General features: G+C 40.4%; 1 protein-coding gene across 2 annotated transcripts in view; it reads left to right on the forward strand.

Annotated features, from left to right (window-relative positions):
• Positions 1-19,758, forward strand: part of pola1 (polymerase (DNA directed), alpha 1) — a 113,402-nt gene that overhangs the window by 56,907 nt on the left and 36,737 nt on the right. For both annotated transcript variants that reach the window (XM_088322554.1, XM_088322553.1), the window contains exons 34-35: positions 10,193-10,324; positions 19,066-19,182. In XM_088322554.1, the coding sequence (XP_088178680.1) occupies positions 10,193-10,324; positions 19,066-19,182 (249 nt within the window). The remainder of the gene's footprint in view (positions 1-10,192; positions 10,325-19,065; positions 19,183-19,758) is intronic.

The following is a 19,758-nucleotide window of genomic DNA, read 5'->3' on the forward strand; positions in this document are numbered from 1 at the left end:
ACGTGAAATATAGGTCATTCATAAGCTATAGAATAGAAGTGTCTTTTAGGCTCCACTGAGGTTGCAGATTGGATCTCAGTGGGCAGAGCATTCCACAGCATCGGGGCCCGAATGGAGAACGCTCTCGAACCTGCGAATCTCTTCTAGGCTCTTGGAATCACTAAGTAGACCAGCATTTTCAGAGCGAAGGCTGTGAACAGGAACTTAGGGGGGAATTAAATATGAAAGATATGAGAGAGCAAGTCCATCCATGCTTTTGTATACTACCAACAAACCCCAAAAGCACATCTTAAGCTAACAGGGAGCCAATGCATGTTAGCTAAAATTGGGGTAATGTGATCAAACCTTCTTTTCTTAGTTAAAAGCCTCGCTGCAGCATTTTGTACCAGCTGCAGGCTCTTGACTTTGGACTTTGGGAGACCAGAGAGTAGGGCATTACAGTAATTGAGACGGGAGGTAACAAACACATGAATTATAATCCCCGGATCGGACTGGGACAGCATCAATGAATTTTAAGCTTGCAAAAAGAACAGTGGTGGACTGTACAAAAACTCTCAAAACAGCAACATGATTTGCCAATAGTGACAATAACGTCAACAGTGCATAATGGTCAAAATAATGAACAGTCAGCAGTGATTTTCAAAAAATATAAACAAGCCTGGCATCCTATACAATCTCCTTTGCAGGTTACCAAAAGTAAAAACAGCTTTATTCTTTATTGTAAGCAAGCAGATTAAACGTATCAATTATCCAGCGCCAAAAGATTGTTTTTGTTTGTTTTACGCTGCCATCAAAACTAGCATTTTTCTCTATCCACGCAGCAGATTAGCATTGTTTGTTTCTGCAGCAAACGTTAGCGGCATCTTCATGTGTGTTCCGATATATTTTCATTTCTGATGCGATACAGATTTTGTGCAACCTGATATGAGAAGCTGTGTATTTGTTTTGTTGGAATTGTGGAAAGCGTAGTTTGAATGGAAATGATTCGGGTACCTCGAGTTGATTCTTGCTAACAGCTTTAATATTAGTCCTGCTTCACAAGTATGGTTTTATCCAATTCCAACTCGTATATTCAATCCAGTTTGTTTTTTAACCAAGTGGTCTGTGCACACTACATTTCTATGCTGCTGAATAGAAAAGAGGAGCTCAAACTGGAATTGACTTCTTGAGATTTTGTGTGAAATCCGATACTGTTTTTTTAGGGGACCCATTATTACACCCCTTGGTCTTCTATGCCGCTTCTACTCCTGGAAGTACAATGCTTTGATTTTTATAGAACTATCAGGTTGTAGCTATTCATGGCAGTTAATGCATATTAACCAAAACCCTTAAAGAAAGCATGATTAAATGTTTTTTAAATGTATTATATAGAAAACTATTGAAAAATCAAACAATAATGTTAGCATTTAAAATGTGGTTTTATTTGAACATGTTTATGAACATGTTTATTTATGGATACGCTGTAGAATGGCTTGGCTTCTAGTGTTTTGGTAAGCTAATTTAGTTACACACGTTTAAAGTTTAAAAAAAGGTCAATTATATAAATATATGTACCAGTAATACTAAACCTAATGCACGTAAAAGCCAAGCCAAAGATGGGTGACATTCCTTTATAGAGTGGCACTCTCGCGTCCTGTGATGAGAGTTCTAAGTGGCTAAAAGCAGCCTCGTCGTGATACTCGGCCCTGCCGACTTGGATTGAGCAACACCTAAAGGATGTGGAGGATGCATTCCATCAATAAATGTCAAGCAGATGATCAAGGCCCTGCTGAGATTTGTGGCTAATAAAAACAAACTCTTGAAATCACTTCTGAAAATAGCCAGTATCCATTGCAGGCCGGTTTCATCGCTCCGGGGTTCTGGCTAACGTGTACCTTCAACACTGCAGAGTTCAAGTTGTATATCTGTCCAACTCAAGTACGTTTTTTAATGAAATGTTAAATACATGATTGTTTTCTCTTATTCATTAGTGGGGATTTGGACCGGTGAAATAGACTCCTGAAAAGATCAGTCAGACGGTGATTCATGGTACAGGCACCCTTCTATATTGTGTCTCTGCCTGTATTTTTAGACAGCTGCCCGGCTCCAACGCAGACTCTGTTTTCATTGGCATAGTTTGCACACCACAACTTGAAAAGCCTCTCCTTAACCCCTGCCGTTCCCTGCACTCAAACATGTCCGACTACGCACTGATAGTCTATCATCTGTCTGGCCAAGGTTACGTTTGCGCTATCAGTTTGTAACGAGGAGTAGGGCACACAGCCTTTTCTTGTCTTAAAGGCTCTAATAAACCTGACATCCCTCCTTATCCTCCGTCGGCTCAAAGGACCTTCATAAATTAGCGCATTTTTAACCGTATTTGGACTATATGCAGCATGTCGGAAATAGACAGCTAACCGACGGCTTACTCGGTCATTTAGAATAAATTGGGAACTTACTTTGTGCTGTCAAATATTGAAATTTATATTTTCTATAATTGCCTCAATTATGTGTGTGTGTGTTTATTGAAGTAAACATCTGAAGATTACACACTTCTGTTCTATAGCCTATTAATGACCTATATTTCACGATGACAATATCTGTGTATTATTTGATTTGGCAACATCCGTTGCAGCCTGGTCAACCTGGAAGGGGGATTACCTCATTTGCGGTCTCTTCTCAAAGTTTCTTCATTCACCCCATGTTTTGGTTTTGAGTTTTTCCTTGCCCTCGTGTAGGTTTTAGATCAGGTGATGGTGTAATAATAGTCTGTAGTTTGCAATAATCTGTGCAGCCCTTTGCGACTCGATGTGATAAAGGGCTATACAAATGAACATGACTTGACGTTGGTTTTATTACATGGTTGGTATAGGTGCTTGAAATCTTGGAAAATGCTTGAATATAATTCTGTGTTTTCAAGGTTCGAACAGTACTTAGAAATGCTTCAAATGGTTGCCATGTTTCTTGTCAGTCCGACACGATAAACCATTAAATGAAGGAAAACAGAACAAGTCTGTTTAAAAATGACATTGACACTCTCCACTTTGCTATTGTATTTTTCCGGCCCTCGTTATTAACTGCAGCTGGCATGAGTTTGTATTGCATTCTCCAATGAAGCGTCATCGCCCTTTAAGGGTCAAGCCTAGAAGGACAGTTGTATGCTACACCTAAACAGGGCACTATGAAATGTGTATCAGTGCAAGGATAATGTATCAATTATCAACATTTATTATTGGTAATGCAAAAAGATAATGGAGCCTTCCCAGTGGTAAAAACGTAATGGGAAGAACTTGCCATCATTTTTACCCAACACCTATATTGGGAGAGATTTGTCTCAAAAATATTTACCCACGTATTTTTCAGATCCACAACTATAATCACGATTTACCCAAGATCTCAAAATCATGTCTGAATTAATGCACACGCAAGATCAAAAATCGCACATGTAAACCACAGATATGTTTTTGCGAAAGATTTATAAATTTCACTGGCAATTTTAATCAGTTTTCAACAAAATGATGAACCCAACAAACATTTAAAGAACAACTTTGGCTTAATGCCCTTTTTTTCATTTCAGGTGATACATTAATATTATAGATGTTAACATTAAAAAATAATTTTATATTTTATGCTGTTTTAAGGCAATTTTTTTTGTAATTCTTCGGTATTTATTTCAAAAATATTGATTATTCTTGTAAAAGGGGGTGGATAAGGGAATTTTATCTTCTAATGGTTTCGTTATCCATCAGTCCTTTATGGACTTAACGTTATTTTTGCTGAGGAAGGGAACATTTCTTGGAGTTAGAATTGTATTTATTGTCATGGATATCAACCTTGCAAATATTTCTCCCTTTTATCTTATTTCTAAATCTTTATCATGTTTTTTTTTTTATCTCGTCGTAAACGACGTTAACTAAGTGGTTATCAATGACAGTAAAGACGGTTCTAATTCAACAAACGCTGCTAGCATTAGCTAACGCAACTAGCTGCATTAATATTTTGAGTCAGTAATTAGTTTTAGCCTCTCAAGTTGTAATGGTAATATTGCTTAATAGCATTAGCTAGGTAATTGGTAATACAACTAAAATGTCAATCATTACTTTCGGGTTGGGTCTGGCTTCTCTATTGCTGTCTTTTTTTATTATCCATCCGTCACCGCTCTACTTTGTCTCTATGCCTTTCTCTCTCTCTCAAGGTCCCTCACTAGATTTGTAAGAACTTACTCCTGCTGTGGGTTTTGGCCCATTTTCAAAATTATCCCGATACTCTTCAAAAAATTCTGTTAATCATGGAAAATTGTTGGTTAATGTAACCTGTGCAGACACAGAAATTTAAAATGTGTAAATGTTTATACAGTCTTGTTTAACCTAGATTTCAGTACAAAGGACATGCTTTAATTTGTTATATATCACGTCTCCTCCTCCCGAGTCCTCACATTTAAAATATGAAATTTTAGGTTTGGTTTGGGCTCAGTCCTGCAAATCAAGTTAATTGGTCGGGAATTAATACCCAATAATGCGCAAACTTACCTCTGGCTAGCATTTCCGAACGCACTCCCTCCGCTTTTGGTCCATCGCTCTAATTGTTTCATCATATCTCATCGATTGCGTAACCGCCATTCATTATGCAGTTGTTCAACTGACACCACTAGTTACAAGACTTAATTATCAATGTTATGTCTTATTACTTTTTTTTTTTCCTCACTATGTGAGTCACTGATAAGAAGCTAAGTTAATTAGGGTGGCGGACATGGTCAAACAGCTCAGTGTGGGGAGGACGGATAGACCTTGAAACTGAGCCAGGGATGCTAGGAGGAGGTGGTGACAGATGATTGAGGACAGACAGGGGAGGCGAGTTGTTTGATGAAGCGGGAGCTGGATCGGGGAGCAGGGATTTCCGGGGGGGGGTGGGGTCACACGATAGAACAAACATTCTGTCGGGGGCTGGACTAGTAGATTTAAGAGAAAGAAATAAGAGAAAGAGGGAGGGAAAAGGAGAGAGGGGCGGGCCAAAGAAAGAAAAAGAGAGAGGGAGAGAGCGTGAGAAACAAAAGAAAAAGTCGTGAGAGAGGGGGAAAGAAAGGGAGAGGAAGAAAGAAATCCAAAGAGAAATAGGAAGACAGAAGAAGAGAAAAGAGAAAGGAAAGCGCAAAGGAAGTTAGAGCAAAAGAGATTAAAAGACACAGAGAGAAAGAGACAAAGAGCAACAAAGGAAGAGGAAAAAGAGCGACGCAGAGAGTGAAAGAGACAGAGTGGGAGAAAAGGAGACACAAAGACAGAGTGGAAGAAAAGGAGAGACAGAGTGGGAGAAAAGGAGAGACAGAGACAGAGTGGGAGAAAAGGAGAGAGAGACAGAGAGAGAGAGTGAGAGAGAGAGAGAGAGAGAAATATACAAGTATAGTGTCTTTGTGAGAGGCATCTGGCTTGGTTGACATATTTCAACCTGCAGCTTGTATTTCTCGTGCGCTTCTCTGAGTGTTGTCTCGCAGGCTGGAATTCAATCCGCTAGCGGCCCTGCTCTGGCCCGCGAGCCGCCTGTTTGACACCTGTGCTTTAGGGTGAGGCCGCCATTTCGATATGTTTGTTAGCGGTCGACAAAGAAGAAGCTATTGCGTATGAGCGACTCACAGCAGAGATTATATTGATGTAAGATGTCTCACTCCGTTTGAAAAACCTGTCTGCTGACAATAATCGACAATGGAATTGATGGTCGAATATCCATTTTTTTGTCGACTATGTCGACCAATCAGTGCTTCCCTTACATGCACATTATCATGGCACGTATGACAAAGTCAGAGGTTTGAAAAAAGTTTGCTTTTAAAGGAAGGAGGAGGCCGAGGCGTCGATGACGAATCCTCCGGGTCACGTTGTTACGCGAGATTAATTGCAACTCCTCTGCAAGTCTGACATCAAGGCGAGTGTTTTGCGGTTTTATTTAATTATGTGGCCGTTAAGGAGCTGGCAGGTAAAGTAAGGCGGTGCATAATTTTTTCTTTGGGGGGGGTGGGCGTTTTTTCTGTTATCGGAATGAAACGAGCGAGTTAAAAAAAAGTAGCAGGGGAGAGGAGGTCATGTAGAGAAGAGACGGATGGAAACAAAGATGGAGAGACTCGAATCATTGAAGTGCCTCTCGGGCCGTCAGGCACACGGCACCGAAGCATAAAAAGTCTTTGTTTTTACGAAAAGTACTGTCGTAGGCCAAGTGGGGGGGTCTCGCCCTGCGTGCGCCCGTCTTTTAAAGCTTTCCTCGCTCCTGTCAGCGCACGAGTTGAAATGAGTTTAGCATTGAAATGGCTTCAATTAGTTATGTTTTGTATGATTGCCATCAAGCAAAAGGTTTTATTCCTTCCATAGACGGAGGAATCGACTTTTGAAAGCCTCAGTTTTGTCTTTTTCGTACAAATGTCTTCCCTGACAAGCGTGTTAACAGCTCAGATCATTCTAAAACCCAAAATCGACACACCGGAAAGTACCGTATTTTCCGCACTATAAGGCGCACCTAAAAGTCTTAATTTTTTTCAAAAGCTGACCATGCGCCTTATAATACAGTGCGCCTTATATATGGCTCAATATTAAATTCGCAAGGTCTCGCAACTTACGCAACAGCCGCCCACTCGATTTTCCCCCGAACGTGGAGTAGTCCGCGGTGTATGCTGGGATTTATATACCGGCGTTTCATTGGCTAACCAATGTGTCAATCATCATTTGAATCGATCGCTATTGGCTAAAGTTATTCGGAGCCTCGGATTGGCTAGAGGGCCAAAACAAACCCTGCAATTGGCCGAAAAAGATGTGTCAATCATCCGTTAAATCGATCGCTATTGGCTGAAGTTATTCGGAGCCTCGGATACGCTAGAGGGCCAAAACAAACCCTGCAATTGGCCGAAAAAGATAACTGAATAGCAAGCTTGCTAAACTACGCCATAAAGAAACATGTTTCATTAGTCTGTATTTGTAAATATTTTACTCTCCTGGATTTACTACACTCACGGTTGTAAGAAGACCATGTTTGCGTATCATTATTGAACGTGAGAACTTAGGTGAGTTATGCGGCTTTATATTATCCCGGTATCTTGTTTTAGAACGATCTTGATGTTGCTGTGATGAGTTGAGTGAATTCAACTCAATTCCAAGTGTTTATTGTCATATGCACAGTAAAGTTGCGAGCAAAAAAGAAAATAGAAACTAAGGAATGGTTGCCATTTCTTGAATTCCAAGACTTTAACCTTCCGAATGATATTTGAAATGACGCATTTAAGTGACATCGTACGGACACCGCATCCGCACGTGTCTACGACACGTATTTGCTTCTTTGCAAGCTTTGGGAATGTTAAGGGGGTAATCAGTTGGGCTGAATCATCTGTTTTCTCCACGTTCCCATTGTAGCGCCTTATAATCCGGTGCGCCTTATCTATGGAAGATATAGGACCAAAAACTATTTTTGGGGGGTGCGCCCTATAGCCCGGTGCGCCCTATAGTGCGGAAAATACAGTACCCACCAGATGTCTTTTATAAGTTTTAGTTTGGGCTAAAACTGGTCTGGTACGTTTTAGACATTACAGTGGAACCTCGGTTCTCGACCATAATCCGTTCCAGAACCCTGTTCGAAAACCGATTTGTTCGATCACCGAAATCATTTTTCCCATTAAAAATAATGTAAATCGTTTTAATTTGTTCCAACACCCAGAATGTTTACCTTGAATGTTTAACGTAAACATAAAGCTAACCCAGGCTAATCGTACGTCCGCGTTATCGTAATCATCCGTACGAAAGATTACGCTAACATGAACGTGTAAAAATAAAAAAAAATCAGGTCGTTTACAAGTCATTTAGCACCCTGGTCTCCACAACAAGTGGTGAGCGGTTCATTGGAAAGGGGGCTCCGTTCCAACACCCACATAAAGCTAACCCAGGCTAATCGTACGTTCGCGTTATCGTAATCTTCTGTATGTAAGATTACGCTAACATGAACGTGTAAAAATTTTAAAAAAAAAAGGATAAAGAAAAGAATTATGGATAGGATTTCTTACCTTTGTGGTGGTCAGCAGAAGGCGCAGGTGGACGGCCGTTGCTTGCTTTTAGCACTCACTCCCTTAGCCACATACCTAGATTTCACAGCCTCCTTATTCTTTAGTATCGTACTGATCGTAGATTTAGCCATGCTGTATTCCCTAGCAAGATCAGACACTCGCACACCTCCTTCATATTTTGCTATTATTTCTTCCTTAAATGCAATAGTTGTACGCACTACTTTTCTTTTTTCACCTGTAGCAACTTTGCTGCTTGCACTAACTTTCTTCGGAGGCATAATAAGGGGCTTAACCACCCGTACGCCGCTCAGCATCGCACCCTAGCGTACGCACTCACGCATTACCGGCGCTCGATCTCTGATTTTTTTGACCGAACAGCGAAGCAAGAATTTCTTGAAATTTTTGGTCGGACTCCGATTTGTTCGAACTGAGAGGCGTTCGAATACCGAGGTTCCACTGTATTTGGTCCAAAAATAGACATCTAGAACAGTGTTTTTCAACCAGTGGGCCGGGGCAAACTAGTGTGCCGTGAGACCTTGTCTAGCGTGCCGCTGGAATTTGCCCGATTTTATAATTCTAAAACCCAAAATTGACACAGAGGAAAGTACCCGCCCAGCACCAGATGTCTTTTATACGTTTTACTTTGGGCTAAACCTGATCTGGTACGGTTTAGACATTATTTGGTCCAAAAATAGACATCTAGAACAGTGTTTTTTCAACCAGTGTGCCGGGGCAATCTAGTGTGCCGTGAGACCTTGTCTAGCGTTCCGCTGGAATTTGCCCAATTTTATCTTTCCAAAAAAATCAGGCCATTATTCAGTATTTTTGCTATCTTCAGATGCTCAGTAGCCTAGATGGTAAGGCGCCCGCTTTGAGACTGGGAGGTTCGGGTTCGCGCCCCGGCCGAGTCATTCCTAAGACTTAAAAAGTGGTCGGCGGCGCCCTCTCTTGGCTGCGGCTGCATCGGGTCAGATGCAATCGACATTTCGTTCTGTGTACATTGTTACACAGAATGACAATACAAGGAAATTATTATTATTATTATTATTATTAGGAACTGTAACAGTCATCCATATCAGTAGGTGGCAGTAGATTTTTATATGCTTTTTATCTACTAATCTGCTCATGAGGTAGCATAGTACATTTAATAACGTAATTTGTTTAACAAAGCGGTTTAAAATTGCACTGTTAAAAACATAAATGAAATAGAAAAGAATGATGTGTTTTAAGTATTTTCTTCATTTTATATACTAATTATCTGATTATGACCTAGTACAGTGAAATATTTGACATAACTTCATTTTCAAACATTTTCGACGGACGGTGTGCCTCGGAACCTTTTTATGAATAAAATTGTAACTCTGTTCAAAAAGCAAAAACACTGATCTAGAATTCGGCTGTTTAGCCCATCTTACATGGACCATTTTTACTTTGTTTTTGCGTAGCTTTCATGTGAAAAACACATAACCCCTTTTTTGTGTTTTTTGTGGGTTGTTTTTTTGTGTTTTTGCATGTTTGAACATTTAAATAATGACATATGGTAGGGTTTGAACATTGATTAGCAAAGCAGAAGAGCAATTTATGAACTGTGGAATATTAAAAATAAAGATGTTTTATCATCTTAATTCATAATAACTTATAAATAATGTCAATGCTCTGCTCCTTGATCAATGGATAGGTAATCCGTCATTATGAAACAATAGTCCATGCAACGAGAAAAATAAATCACTGGATGGTTTGATTTCCTGTTAGCTTGCTAATACTATCACCAATTGTTTGGGGCTGAGGTGTGCTCCATATCAGAATATTTGGACTCACTATCACCCTCTGCCATGAGGCAAGAGAATTGCGTGCCTCATTCTGACACTCATCACCGATACGTGACATACTAATTGTTTTAATACTATATTCATGATATGATGTGAAAATTCCACCTCACCTGCCTCCCCATATTGCACATCACTGCATTTTAAACATTCTATGAATGAAAAAAATTTAAAATAGCCCTAAAAAAGGAGATGCATGTTTTTTCAAACCATCCAATGTATCCATATCTTTTCAACTTATTGAAGGAGATGTTTTTTTCAACTTTCACTTTCTAACTAAATAAAGATATCTTTTCAATGGAACTTGGATGTCTTTCTAACAAATAAATAAATTTAAAGAAGGTATTCTTTTTTTCAGGGATCAAAGTTGGAACCCAGCCTATTGCGATGCTGTCACGTGCCGTGTAGCGGCCGCCCCATCGACTTTGCCGTCAACATCAGCAACAAGCTGCTTCTTGACATCCGAGGCTACATCAAGAAATACTACTCCGTGAGTATTTCTGTTTGCGCGCCTCTACACTTGTGTGCCGTCTCATATTATGAATCCTTGCAATACCTGCCGCACCGTCCATTTAGGTTTCACCCCGCTTTACTTGCACTTCTTTGCAATCGAATATCGTCCTCATTCGAATCCACAATCCTTCAAGGTATAAAAATGCGCACGCATTTCTTCAGACAAAGGTGTATTAATATTCTTCACATGTGAAAATTTAAGCAACCCGTGCAGTAATGGTAAGTGAAGTAATCAAAAAAAGTGTGTTGGAGAAAAGATGAAGCAAACCCCAGCGGGGGCACCGCGCTGACATTTTCCACCAAAAGAGCACATTATGCTTGCAAAAATAAGAGCGCTCCGGATGCATTTGTTTGGTTCATGATCCGTGTAAAGACTCAAATGCCAATTGTAACTTTTGAATTGCAACGATGTCTCTTTCCATGCTAGTGTGTCCGTCGAACAGCCCATCTGTTAGCGATAAATTTGACAGAAGGCCATAGTGAGCCCAAGTATTGTGATTTGGTGCACAGTTCAGCCCCAAACATTATATTAATTAATAAGCTAACAGTAAGTCAAGTCATCCAGTAACGTTTTTCTTGTTGCATAGAATTTCATGGACTATAGTTTATATATTGCTTTCTTGCTCTGCCAATTAAATGATGTACAGTGGAACCTCGGTTCTCGACCATAATCCGTTCCAGAACCCTGTTCGAGAACCGATTTGTTCAATCACCAATATTATTTTTCCCATTAAAAAAATGTAAATCGTTTTAATCCGTTCCAACACCCTGAATGTTTACCATGCATGTTTAACGTAAACATGAAGCTAACCCAGGCTAATCGTACGTTCGCGTTATCGTTATGTTCCGTACGAAAGATTACGCTAACATGAACGTGTAAAAATAAAAAAATCAGGTCGTTTACAAGTCATTTAGCACCACAAGTGGCTAGCGCTTAATTGGAAAGTGGGCTTCGTTACAACACCCTGAATTTTGGGCTCAGTTCCAACACCCTGAATGTTTACCTGAATGTTCAACCTAATCATAAAGCTAACCCAGGCTAATCGTACGTTTGCGTTATCGTAATCTTCCGTACGAAAGATTACGCTAACACAAACGTGTAAAAAAAAAAAAAAAAAAAAAAAAAAAAAGATAAAGAAAATAATTATGAATAGGATTTCTTACCTTTGTGGTGGTCAGCAGAAGGCGCATGCTGTATTCACTAGCAAGATCGGAAACTCGCACACCTCTCATATTTAGCTATTATGTCTTTCTTAAAGGCAATAGTGGTATGAACAACTTTTCTTTTTTCACCTGTCCTGCTTGCACCGACCTTCTTCGGAGGCATCGTTAGGGGCTAAAACACTTCATTCACCGATATTAAAAGCGAAAGCAAAAAGAGGCAAGTGCGCACGTGATAACAGTTGGTCACGAGGGGTGGGGGCGAGCCACACGATCTACACCCGTACGCCGCTCAGCATCGCACTCTAGCGTACGCATTACCGGCGTTCGAACTCCGAATTTTTGACCGAACAGCGAAGCAAGAATTTCTCAATTTTTGGTCGAACACCGATTTGTTCGAACTGAGAGGCGTTCAAAAACCGAGGTTCCACTGTATAAGATGTAGGTTAATTTATTTGTAAATCTGACTCTGCCTCACCAGACACGAATTTCATAAGTGTGGTGCCTGTGGTTGGTGTTCGGTACTTGTACTGGTGTTGTCGTAAAATTCCATCCATCCATTTTCTGCACCGCTTATCCTCAGTAGGGTCGCGGGGGTGCTGGAGCCCATCCCGGCTATATTCTGGCAGTGGCCAGGGGACATCTGAACTGGTTGCCAGCCAGTCGCAGGGCACACAGAGACACACAACTAACTTGCTCATTCACACCTCGGGACAATTTGGACCGGCCAATGAACCTAACGTGCATCGTTTTGGAATGTAGTAGGAAACCCATGCAAACTACGCACAGGAGATCCCATGAGCTCAAAACTTCCGTGGACATGCTAACCATTTAGCCGCCGTGCTGCCGTTGTAAGATTAAAATAGAAAATCCCTAAAAATGATCCAACCAGTCATGTTTATTTGTAGATACCTCCTTTACAACATCCCCTGATCTGAGACCTAGATGAGGTCAAGGAAAAACTAAAAAAAACTAAAAGGAAAATGTTGAAACCTTGAGAAGGGGTTGCACATGAGGAAATCCTCTTTCCAGGATAACTAGGCAGTAATGGTTGTTGCAAGAACACCCAGATGACTAAGGAAATCCTTTGAATTTCTTTGCCAGCTAAGTGCCTCAATAAAGAGAACCTCAGTTTATGATGCAAAATCATCACGTTGAGTGCCGCTCCCTTTCTCTCTGGAATCTCGGGCAACTTCTTAGATGTCGGACCCGAGAGAGTGGAATGCGCCGTTGGTGAAAAGCATGTGTGTGTATGTGTTACTCTCCCACAGTGCTGAACAGAAATCAATTATTGGGTTGAATGTGTGGGGAAGGAGTCCCTCTCAACTCCTTTGTCACAATGTGTGAAACAGCTGCCGCCACTGAATACTTACACCTCACGGCAACACACTCTCGCTCTGATAGACACACACAGTGAACCGCAGTGGACAGAGCACACACAGCAGGCCAATGAAGAGGGGTAATATTGTGTAATTAAGGATTCCTTTCAGGCCAAGGGGGAGTTCAAATAGAGCTGTTTGCCTGGCTGCAGAGGCAAAGCTTTGCACTTTGTGTGTTTGTCTCGTCTGCATTTGTGTTGGCATCCTCAATCAGAAGGACGTTAATCATTTGTGATCGTGGTCTCCCACCCAAAAAAATCCTTTGACGTCAAAAGCCGCCAATGGTACTGCACAAGTTCTTGTATTTTCCGGGCTGTAAGACGCACCCGATGCACCTTAAAATCGGCAATATACGGTGGCTAAGATTGAAAATGCATACATTATGTGTGTTACTACACAATGTTTTACGATATATCACCCGGTTTGTGCTTTTAAGCAATCGAAAAACATAGATGACTAAAATCGCGAAATATTGTATACAACAGGAATGGAACCCGGTTCCCAGCAGTGAAAGTGCCGACACTTAGCCAGTGATTTAGATGACGCGTGAAAGGGCATTAGATTTCATCTTATTTTCCAATTTTATTTTAGTTATGGTGCCAAAACGTATGCTAGAGAACAGAGTAAACAAAGTTGTCCTGAGGGATATAAATAAACCCAAAGGGAACGACGAGGGAAACTGCTCTTTGTTGCATCTGATGCTGAATCGTACATTACGTTTATATCTATCTTTCAGGATAACTTTGCGTTTCCTCCATTCTCTAACATTCAGTCCTGGGAAAACCACTAAAATGGTGTGATAATCAGATAAAATTAAATGCCTTTTCATATCTCATCTGTATCTTTAGTGATCTAGTGGTTAGCTTTCGGGGCTCTCACTGCCGCAACCCTAATTTGATTCCGGTTGCGTACAATTATTCGCGATTTTGGTAATTTTTCGATTAATCAACAATTGCACTAATAGTCGTACGCTAAGTGTATAAACTACGCAACAGTTATGAATAAATATCTTAGCTCTTAGTTCCATGCGCCTTATTGTCCAGTGTTCCTTATATATGAAAAGAAATATGGCTAAAGATTTTTGGGGGGGTGCCTAATAGTGCGGATAATACGGTATTTAAACCCGTACCCTGAGAATTGTATTTTGTCTTCCCCTGTTTCTGCCGTCATATTCGTTTTCTTCTTTTTTTCTTACCCCTTCCCATCAAAGCCGCGTTGCCATGGCATTTAACAAATTATTGCAATTACCCTCAATGTGCGGGTCGCCCCTGGAAACCTGCTGAAGGGGCAAGACAAGAAGTTGGGAAGGGATAAAGGGGTGAATGAAGACGGGAGAAGGCGATAATCCTGTTTCGAACAAAAGGTCAAAGTGTTGAATTGAGAAGCTTTGATTAAGCGGGGCGTACAAAGTGGAGCCATTTGAGCGCTATTCAGCGTCTGTGCTCCAGCTTAAATCTGCGCGGGGCTGCGTGTGTTTGTAAAGTAGATCGATTCGGAGGTCTTTGCGACGGGAGCTGCCAATTTTGCCCGATGAGTGTTTTTGGTTTTGTGCGCCAGCGGAATCCATTGGCGCAAGAGTCATGCCGGCTTCGCGTTAACTTCGACAAAAGAACTCAAACAATTACTGCACCAAATGGCGTCTATTATTAAGACTGATTTTCACCACTTTTTCTTCAGGGGTGTTTCTCGCAGGTGGAATTGTAATTCGTCATACATTACAGCAGTATTTCAACATTATCACCAAAATGTTTAGTTTATATTGATCTTTGACCATTTAATTGCGTGTTAAAACAATTACCGTAAAATCCGGACTATAGAGCGCACCTGATTATAGGCCACACGCGCCACATCTTGCGGACATAATTAGTTTTGTCCTTACACAAGCCGCACCTGTATATAAGCCGCATGCGCCAAAATTTAAACATGTCACAAAGTCACAAGTTTAACCCAAACCTGACTCTAAGTGATTGTAACTGCAGATATAGTACATAATCCATCCACCACAATCGGCAACATGAATGGAAAATGATACCGGTAGTTAGAATTTAATGCAAACCTTTAAAGTCCAGGTCCCGTTAAAAGTAATCCAATGAAAAAAATGTATATTTCCAAAGTTAAGAGTGGGAAAAATATATATCCACTATTGTCCGCTGCAACAACAAAGAGATTTAACTCAGCTTTACCCCACTTCCCATCAGCCCGCGTTTCCTCCGCCCCTTCTTTTTGATTCGCTCGTACAAAACATATCAGAATAAGTTTCTAAAATAAATACATTACAAAAATATACAGTTGCAAATACATATTATACATGGGTTACACATATTTACAAAGAAAGACGGTACACCGAGAGTTTTCAAAGCTTTAATAATAATATAACTTTCATCCCAAACCGTGCCTGTGAAAGGTACCACCACGCTACTCCTAACACGCTCGCAACGCATAAAGTGCAGCTGTTATAAAAAGCCATACCGCAATTGCGAAATTCACGTTAAACCGTCTTCAGCTTCCTCCTTATAACTGGAGCCATCAAGGGCGTTTTCCTCATAATCGGAACGAACCTTTGTCATACAGACAATTCGAACGTAAACTAAGAGGATGCAGATGCAGTCTACATCCCGCACATTTCCACCGGTCTAAATCTTACCTTTTGCACTCGAGTGCCGCTGGTGGCCTTTAGAAAAATTACATAAATTGGCCGCTTCACTGAATAAGCCGCAGGGCTGAACATTTGGGAAAAAAGTAACGGCTTATAGTCCGTAATTTACGGTAGTAGTAATTTAGTTATTTCAATTTACAGAAGCAACCTTAATGCATTGGTTGCCCCTGGCTGATGTTGTACTATATCAACTGTGGCAAAATGGCTGGCTCCTGAGATGGATTACATTCATTTATTAGGCCATTACATTATGTACAAGATGTAAATATAACTCCAATGCATAACAGAATGCCCGAAAGGGAGTGGGCCGAAGAAAACTTAAATCCCACCCCATATCTCATACATACATACAGACTATCACCCAGTAGACTGACATTCACAACTAGTGTCAGACAAGCATTTCAAGAGTCATAGACCACAAATAATAGTTTTGTAACAGAAAGAAAACATTCATAACTGTGTTACTACAGGTAACATGTAATAGTCAGGTCATGTTTATTTGTATAGCCCTTAATCACAAAAGTCTCAAAGGGCTGCACAGACCACCATTACATCCCTTCATCTGAAACCAACATAAAGCCAAGTAAAAACTCCCCAAAAACTTATGAGAAAATAAAGAAATCTTGAGAAGGGGCCCCACATGAGATACTTCCCCCTTCCAGGAGCAATATTTTTTTATGAAATCTTTCAGTCAGTCAGTCTTATATTTTATCATTCGATTGTTGTTCAAGATGGGGAAAATATATAAAAAATCGGTCATATTTGCAATCATTTACATTACTCAACACACATAGGCTATTTTTAGTAACCGATCTCTTGTATCTATAGATTTGTACATTATTTTCATGAGGAATTGTTCTAATTATTAAGATTACTTATTATATTCTATCCATATCTATATTATTCAATTATTACCCATATTTGATGTTGATGAGGACTGTGTAGCCAAGTAAGTTAAATTTGTTCGTAAGTTGCTTCATTGTTATATTTTGTATGTTTAAGACTTGTATTGTACTAAAAAAATAAACAATTCATAAATTAATATCCTCTATAAAGATAAATAAAGTAAAGTTTAACTTACTTTTGGAAGATGAGCTTCAAGAGTTAGGCACATCCTGCTCTGTGGTAGAAAGTGGCCGAAAAAAGCGATCCAACCATTTTGTCAACCGCATCAAGCTTTCTTATTCCTCTTTCATTTCAAATGAAACGACTCAACTCTTCTTTACACTTTACACCAACCATATTGAATGGATGTTAAACAATAAAAATGTCAAAGTTCAAAGAGGAAGCTAATTTCTTTTTCGGGGTGGACGACGGGTGACCTCTCACAGCGCCAATACACGCCGGTAGCGGCGGAAAGAAGCACTACAGTAATGTCCTGTACTCGGATAAAGGTTGACACGATACAAAATCTAACTTACAGCAATGTATGGATATTTTTCGACATCCCGGAAATGATGTTTCGTATCTACCGTTTTTCGTAAGTCGAATGGTCGTAAGTAGGGGAGCTTCTGTACCAACAATGTAAGGACAAAATACCAACAATGGCAAGAGAACAGACATTCATTACAGACACACTGATCCTCGCTTTGACAACTGTCACCTGGCCAACTGTTTGTAGTGAATATCTTTCAGTTGTAAACTCCGTCTGTTCGAGTTTCACACCGCGTACAGACACACAAAACCCTTCACGTGTTGTTCAAATTCCAGGTATTTTAAACACTTTATTGCTTCTCAAATGACGAGCCTTTTCTTAAATTTCTAAGATTTTCGGTTACTATATGGGCAGCATTTTAGAAAAAAGCTTGAAATAAGATAAAAGCTTGACTATGCAGAAACAACTCATGCTTATAATCGAGATACCCATCCTTATGACTAACACACACAGAATTTTTTAATATTAATAATACGTCTCTTCGACTGCCGCATGCATTATGACGTGTATCCACTCATATAATTATGTAATTATGGGCCTTTTTTTGATGCCAATGTCAGACCGTACACCTTCTCCTGAAAATAGCTTGATTAGAAGCCACCTTGTGCACTCTCCCTGCACCTCAGGAGTTCCTTGATTTAAATTTCTGGCTCTTTGTTTGTCAATCTAATCTATAGATTGAATCAGATTTGCGTAATTGCTTCTGTAATTGGAACTTTTCACCACGGCGCCTTGGCGGAGTGTTGAGTTTGCAGGTGCTGAGGGGGTTTATTTGGAGTCTGTGAATGGAAGGAAGTCTGGGCATTGATAACTGTGGTCTTACGCTGTGTCATTAGTTGGGTATTAACCCCCCTCGAGACCCCCCTCCCGATTTAGTAATAACAGGGCATACGAAGCTAATGGGCGTGGGTGGGCTGCTTGTAAGAGTAAGACACTATTGAGATAGTCTGGCCAAAGCACCTGTCCTGGGTCACTAGCTGAACCCGCAGGCAGGGGGTCTTAAATGTGGCTGCCTGCGGTGTTGCCTGTCTGGCAGGTTTACGTTTATCTATCCTTTTCTAGCTTATTTGTACTCATATAGGTTGAGCTGAAAACCATTAAAGAAGGGATGTTTTCTTTTCCCATGTTGCCTTTGACTGCAATATACTTCAATCCAACATATTAGATTAAAGTCAATGAGATAGCTGTTTTTTAAAAATACAAAGTGTCGACCGACGTGAAAGTAGGTACTGTTCAGAAAGTTTAATTTTGGGTATGACTTGCACAGGTAACATGCGACTTACAACTGGCATCGGTCTCGTCAGAAAATGTCAAATCCATTACAATGGTGCCATATTCTGCACAGACGGTAGCCAGTTACTGTACTTAGTGTAGTGTTGTATTGCTGTACCATTTGGTGGCCAAAATTGTCTTACGTGTTGCTGGAATGCTACGTCCTATGGCGCTAGACATGTAATTTAAGAAATTAAGCATTCGGTGGAAAAGTGAGCATCTGCTTAAAAATCATACTCTTCCCTGGAAAGAATGAGCATCTGCTGGCCTTGGTTGTAAGTACAGGTGGACGTAATTCAGAGGGTCGTGAATCAGATGTTACATGTACTACGCGCCCATATTCATAATTATATATTCAAACTCTTTTAGTGTGAGTTGGAGTCTTTTTTTCTCCTGAATTATTAAAAGCTACTGTTAAATAATGTTACAATCAATTTTTTTCTTCAGAACTTGAAAATCTTTAACTTTTTAGAACAACGCTAGCTCAAATTAAATGACTCCCTGATCACAGATAGGTAGGGATAAATGGATAAAGATTCAAATACCTTTTAATTGTATTGATTCCTTCAATTAAAATCGCTAAAAATATTTTGGTAGAAAAAGGGCTTTTTGTGAAACCATACCGTTGTCCTGGACTGACATGCCTGGAATAGTCTTTCATGATTTAATGAAACAACTTGAAAAAACTTTTAGGTCCTACGCATGTTTTACCCGTCTCACAACCCGGATGTAAATGAACACGCGGATGAAAATTTTATCGGGGCTTTTCTGGCAGGTTAAGTGTCCCTAACTGTGTGTTTGTGTGTCTTTTTAAGGGTTGGTTGGTGTGTGAGGACCAAGCTTGTCAGAACAAGATCAAGCGTTTGCCCATCGCCTTTTCCCGGCATGGACCCATCTGCCCAAGCTGCAGCCGAGCGACTCTCAGGCCTGAGGTAATGCTCAATCACCCCATTGATCACAAACATAATTCCCCATAAAACAACATACTCGAATTGCATCAGATTTCTCCAGATGATGGTGCTGCGGAGCCAAATTCTCCACATTCATGGAGCACCATATCCAAACGTGTGCTACATTCTAGTTTGGGGTTTCATCATAAATGTGTGCTAGTCAGGGTTAGAAGGGGAACTGTTAGCCTTGGGAACACTTTGTTAGCTTGACCACCGGATTTAACAACACTTTAACTTGAGAGCGACTGTCCAGTCTGTTTTTCCCCTGTCCCATTTCGTTATAACCATTGCTTTAACACTCCTGTCAGTTTTTTTTTTAATCCACTGCGCTCAATCCTTTGCTATTTGTGACTCTGTGGCGACAGATTGTAACCCAGAAGCCCAATTTCTGCTGTCACTGTAGCCACTTAGAAGGCTGTTGGTGTACCTGAGGGCACGGGCACTTTAAACTGCGGGCTGAATAAAACCCTCGCACGCTCAGTCATCCATCGTTTCTATATGGTTCCAGTTGCAGACTACGATCGGTAGTCTCTCGAGCATTGTGTTCCGCACTTAGTC

The sequence above is a fragment of the Urocampus carinirostris genome, chromosome 18, assembly GCF_059441175.1.
Source record: "Urocampus carinirostris isolate Australia breed hairy pipefish chromosome 18, RoL_Ucar_1.0, whole genome shotgun sequence".
Classification (NCBI taxonomy): domain Eukaryota; kingdom Metazoa; phylum Chordata; class Actinopteri; order Syngnathiformes; family Syngnathidae; genus Urocampus; species Urocampus carinirostris.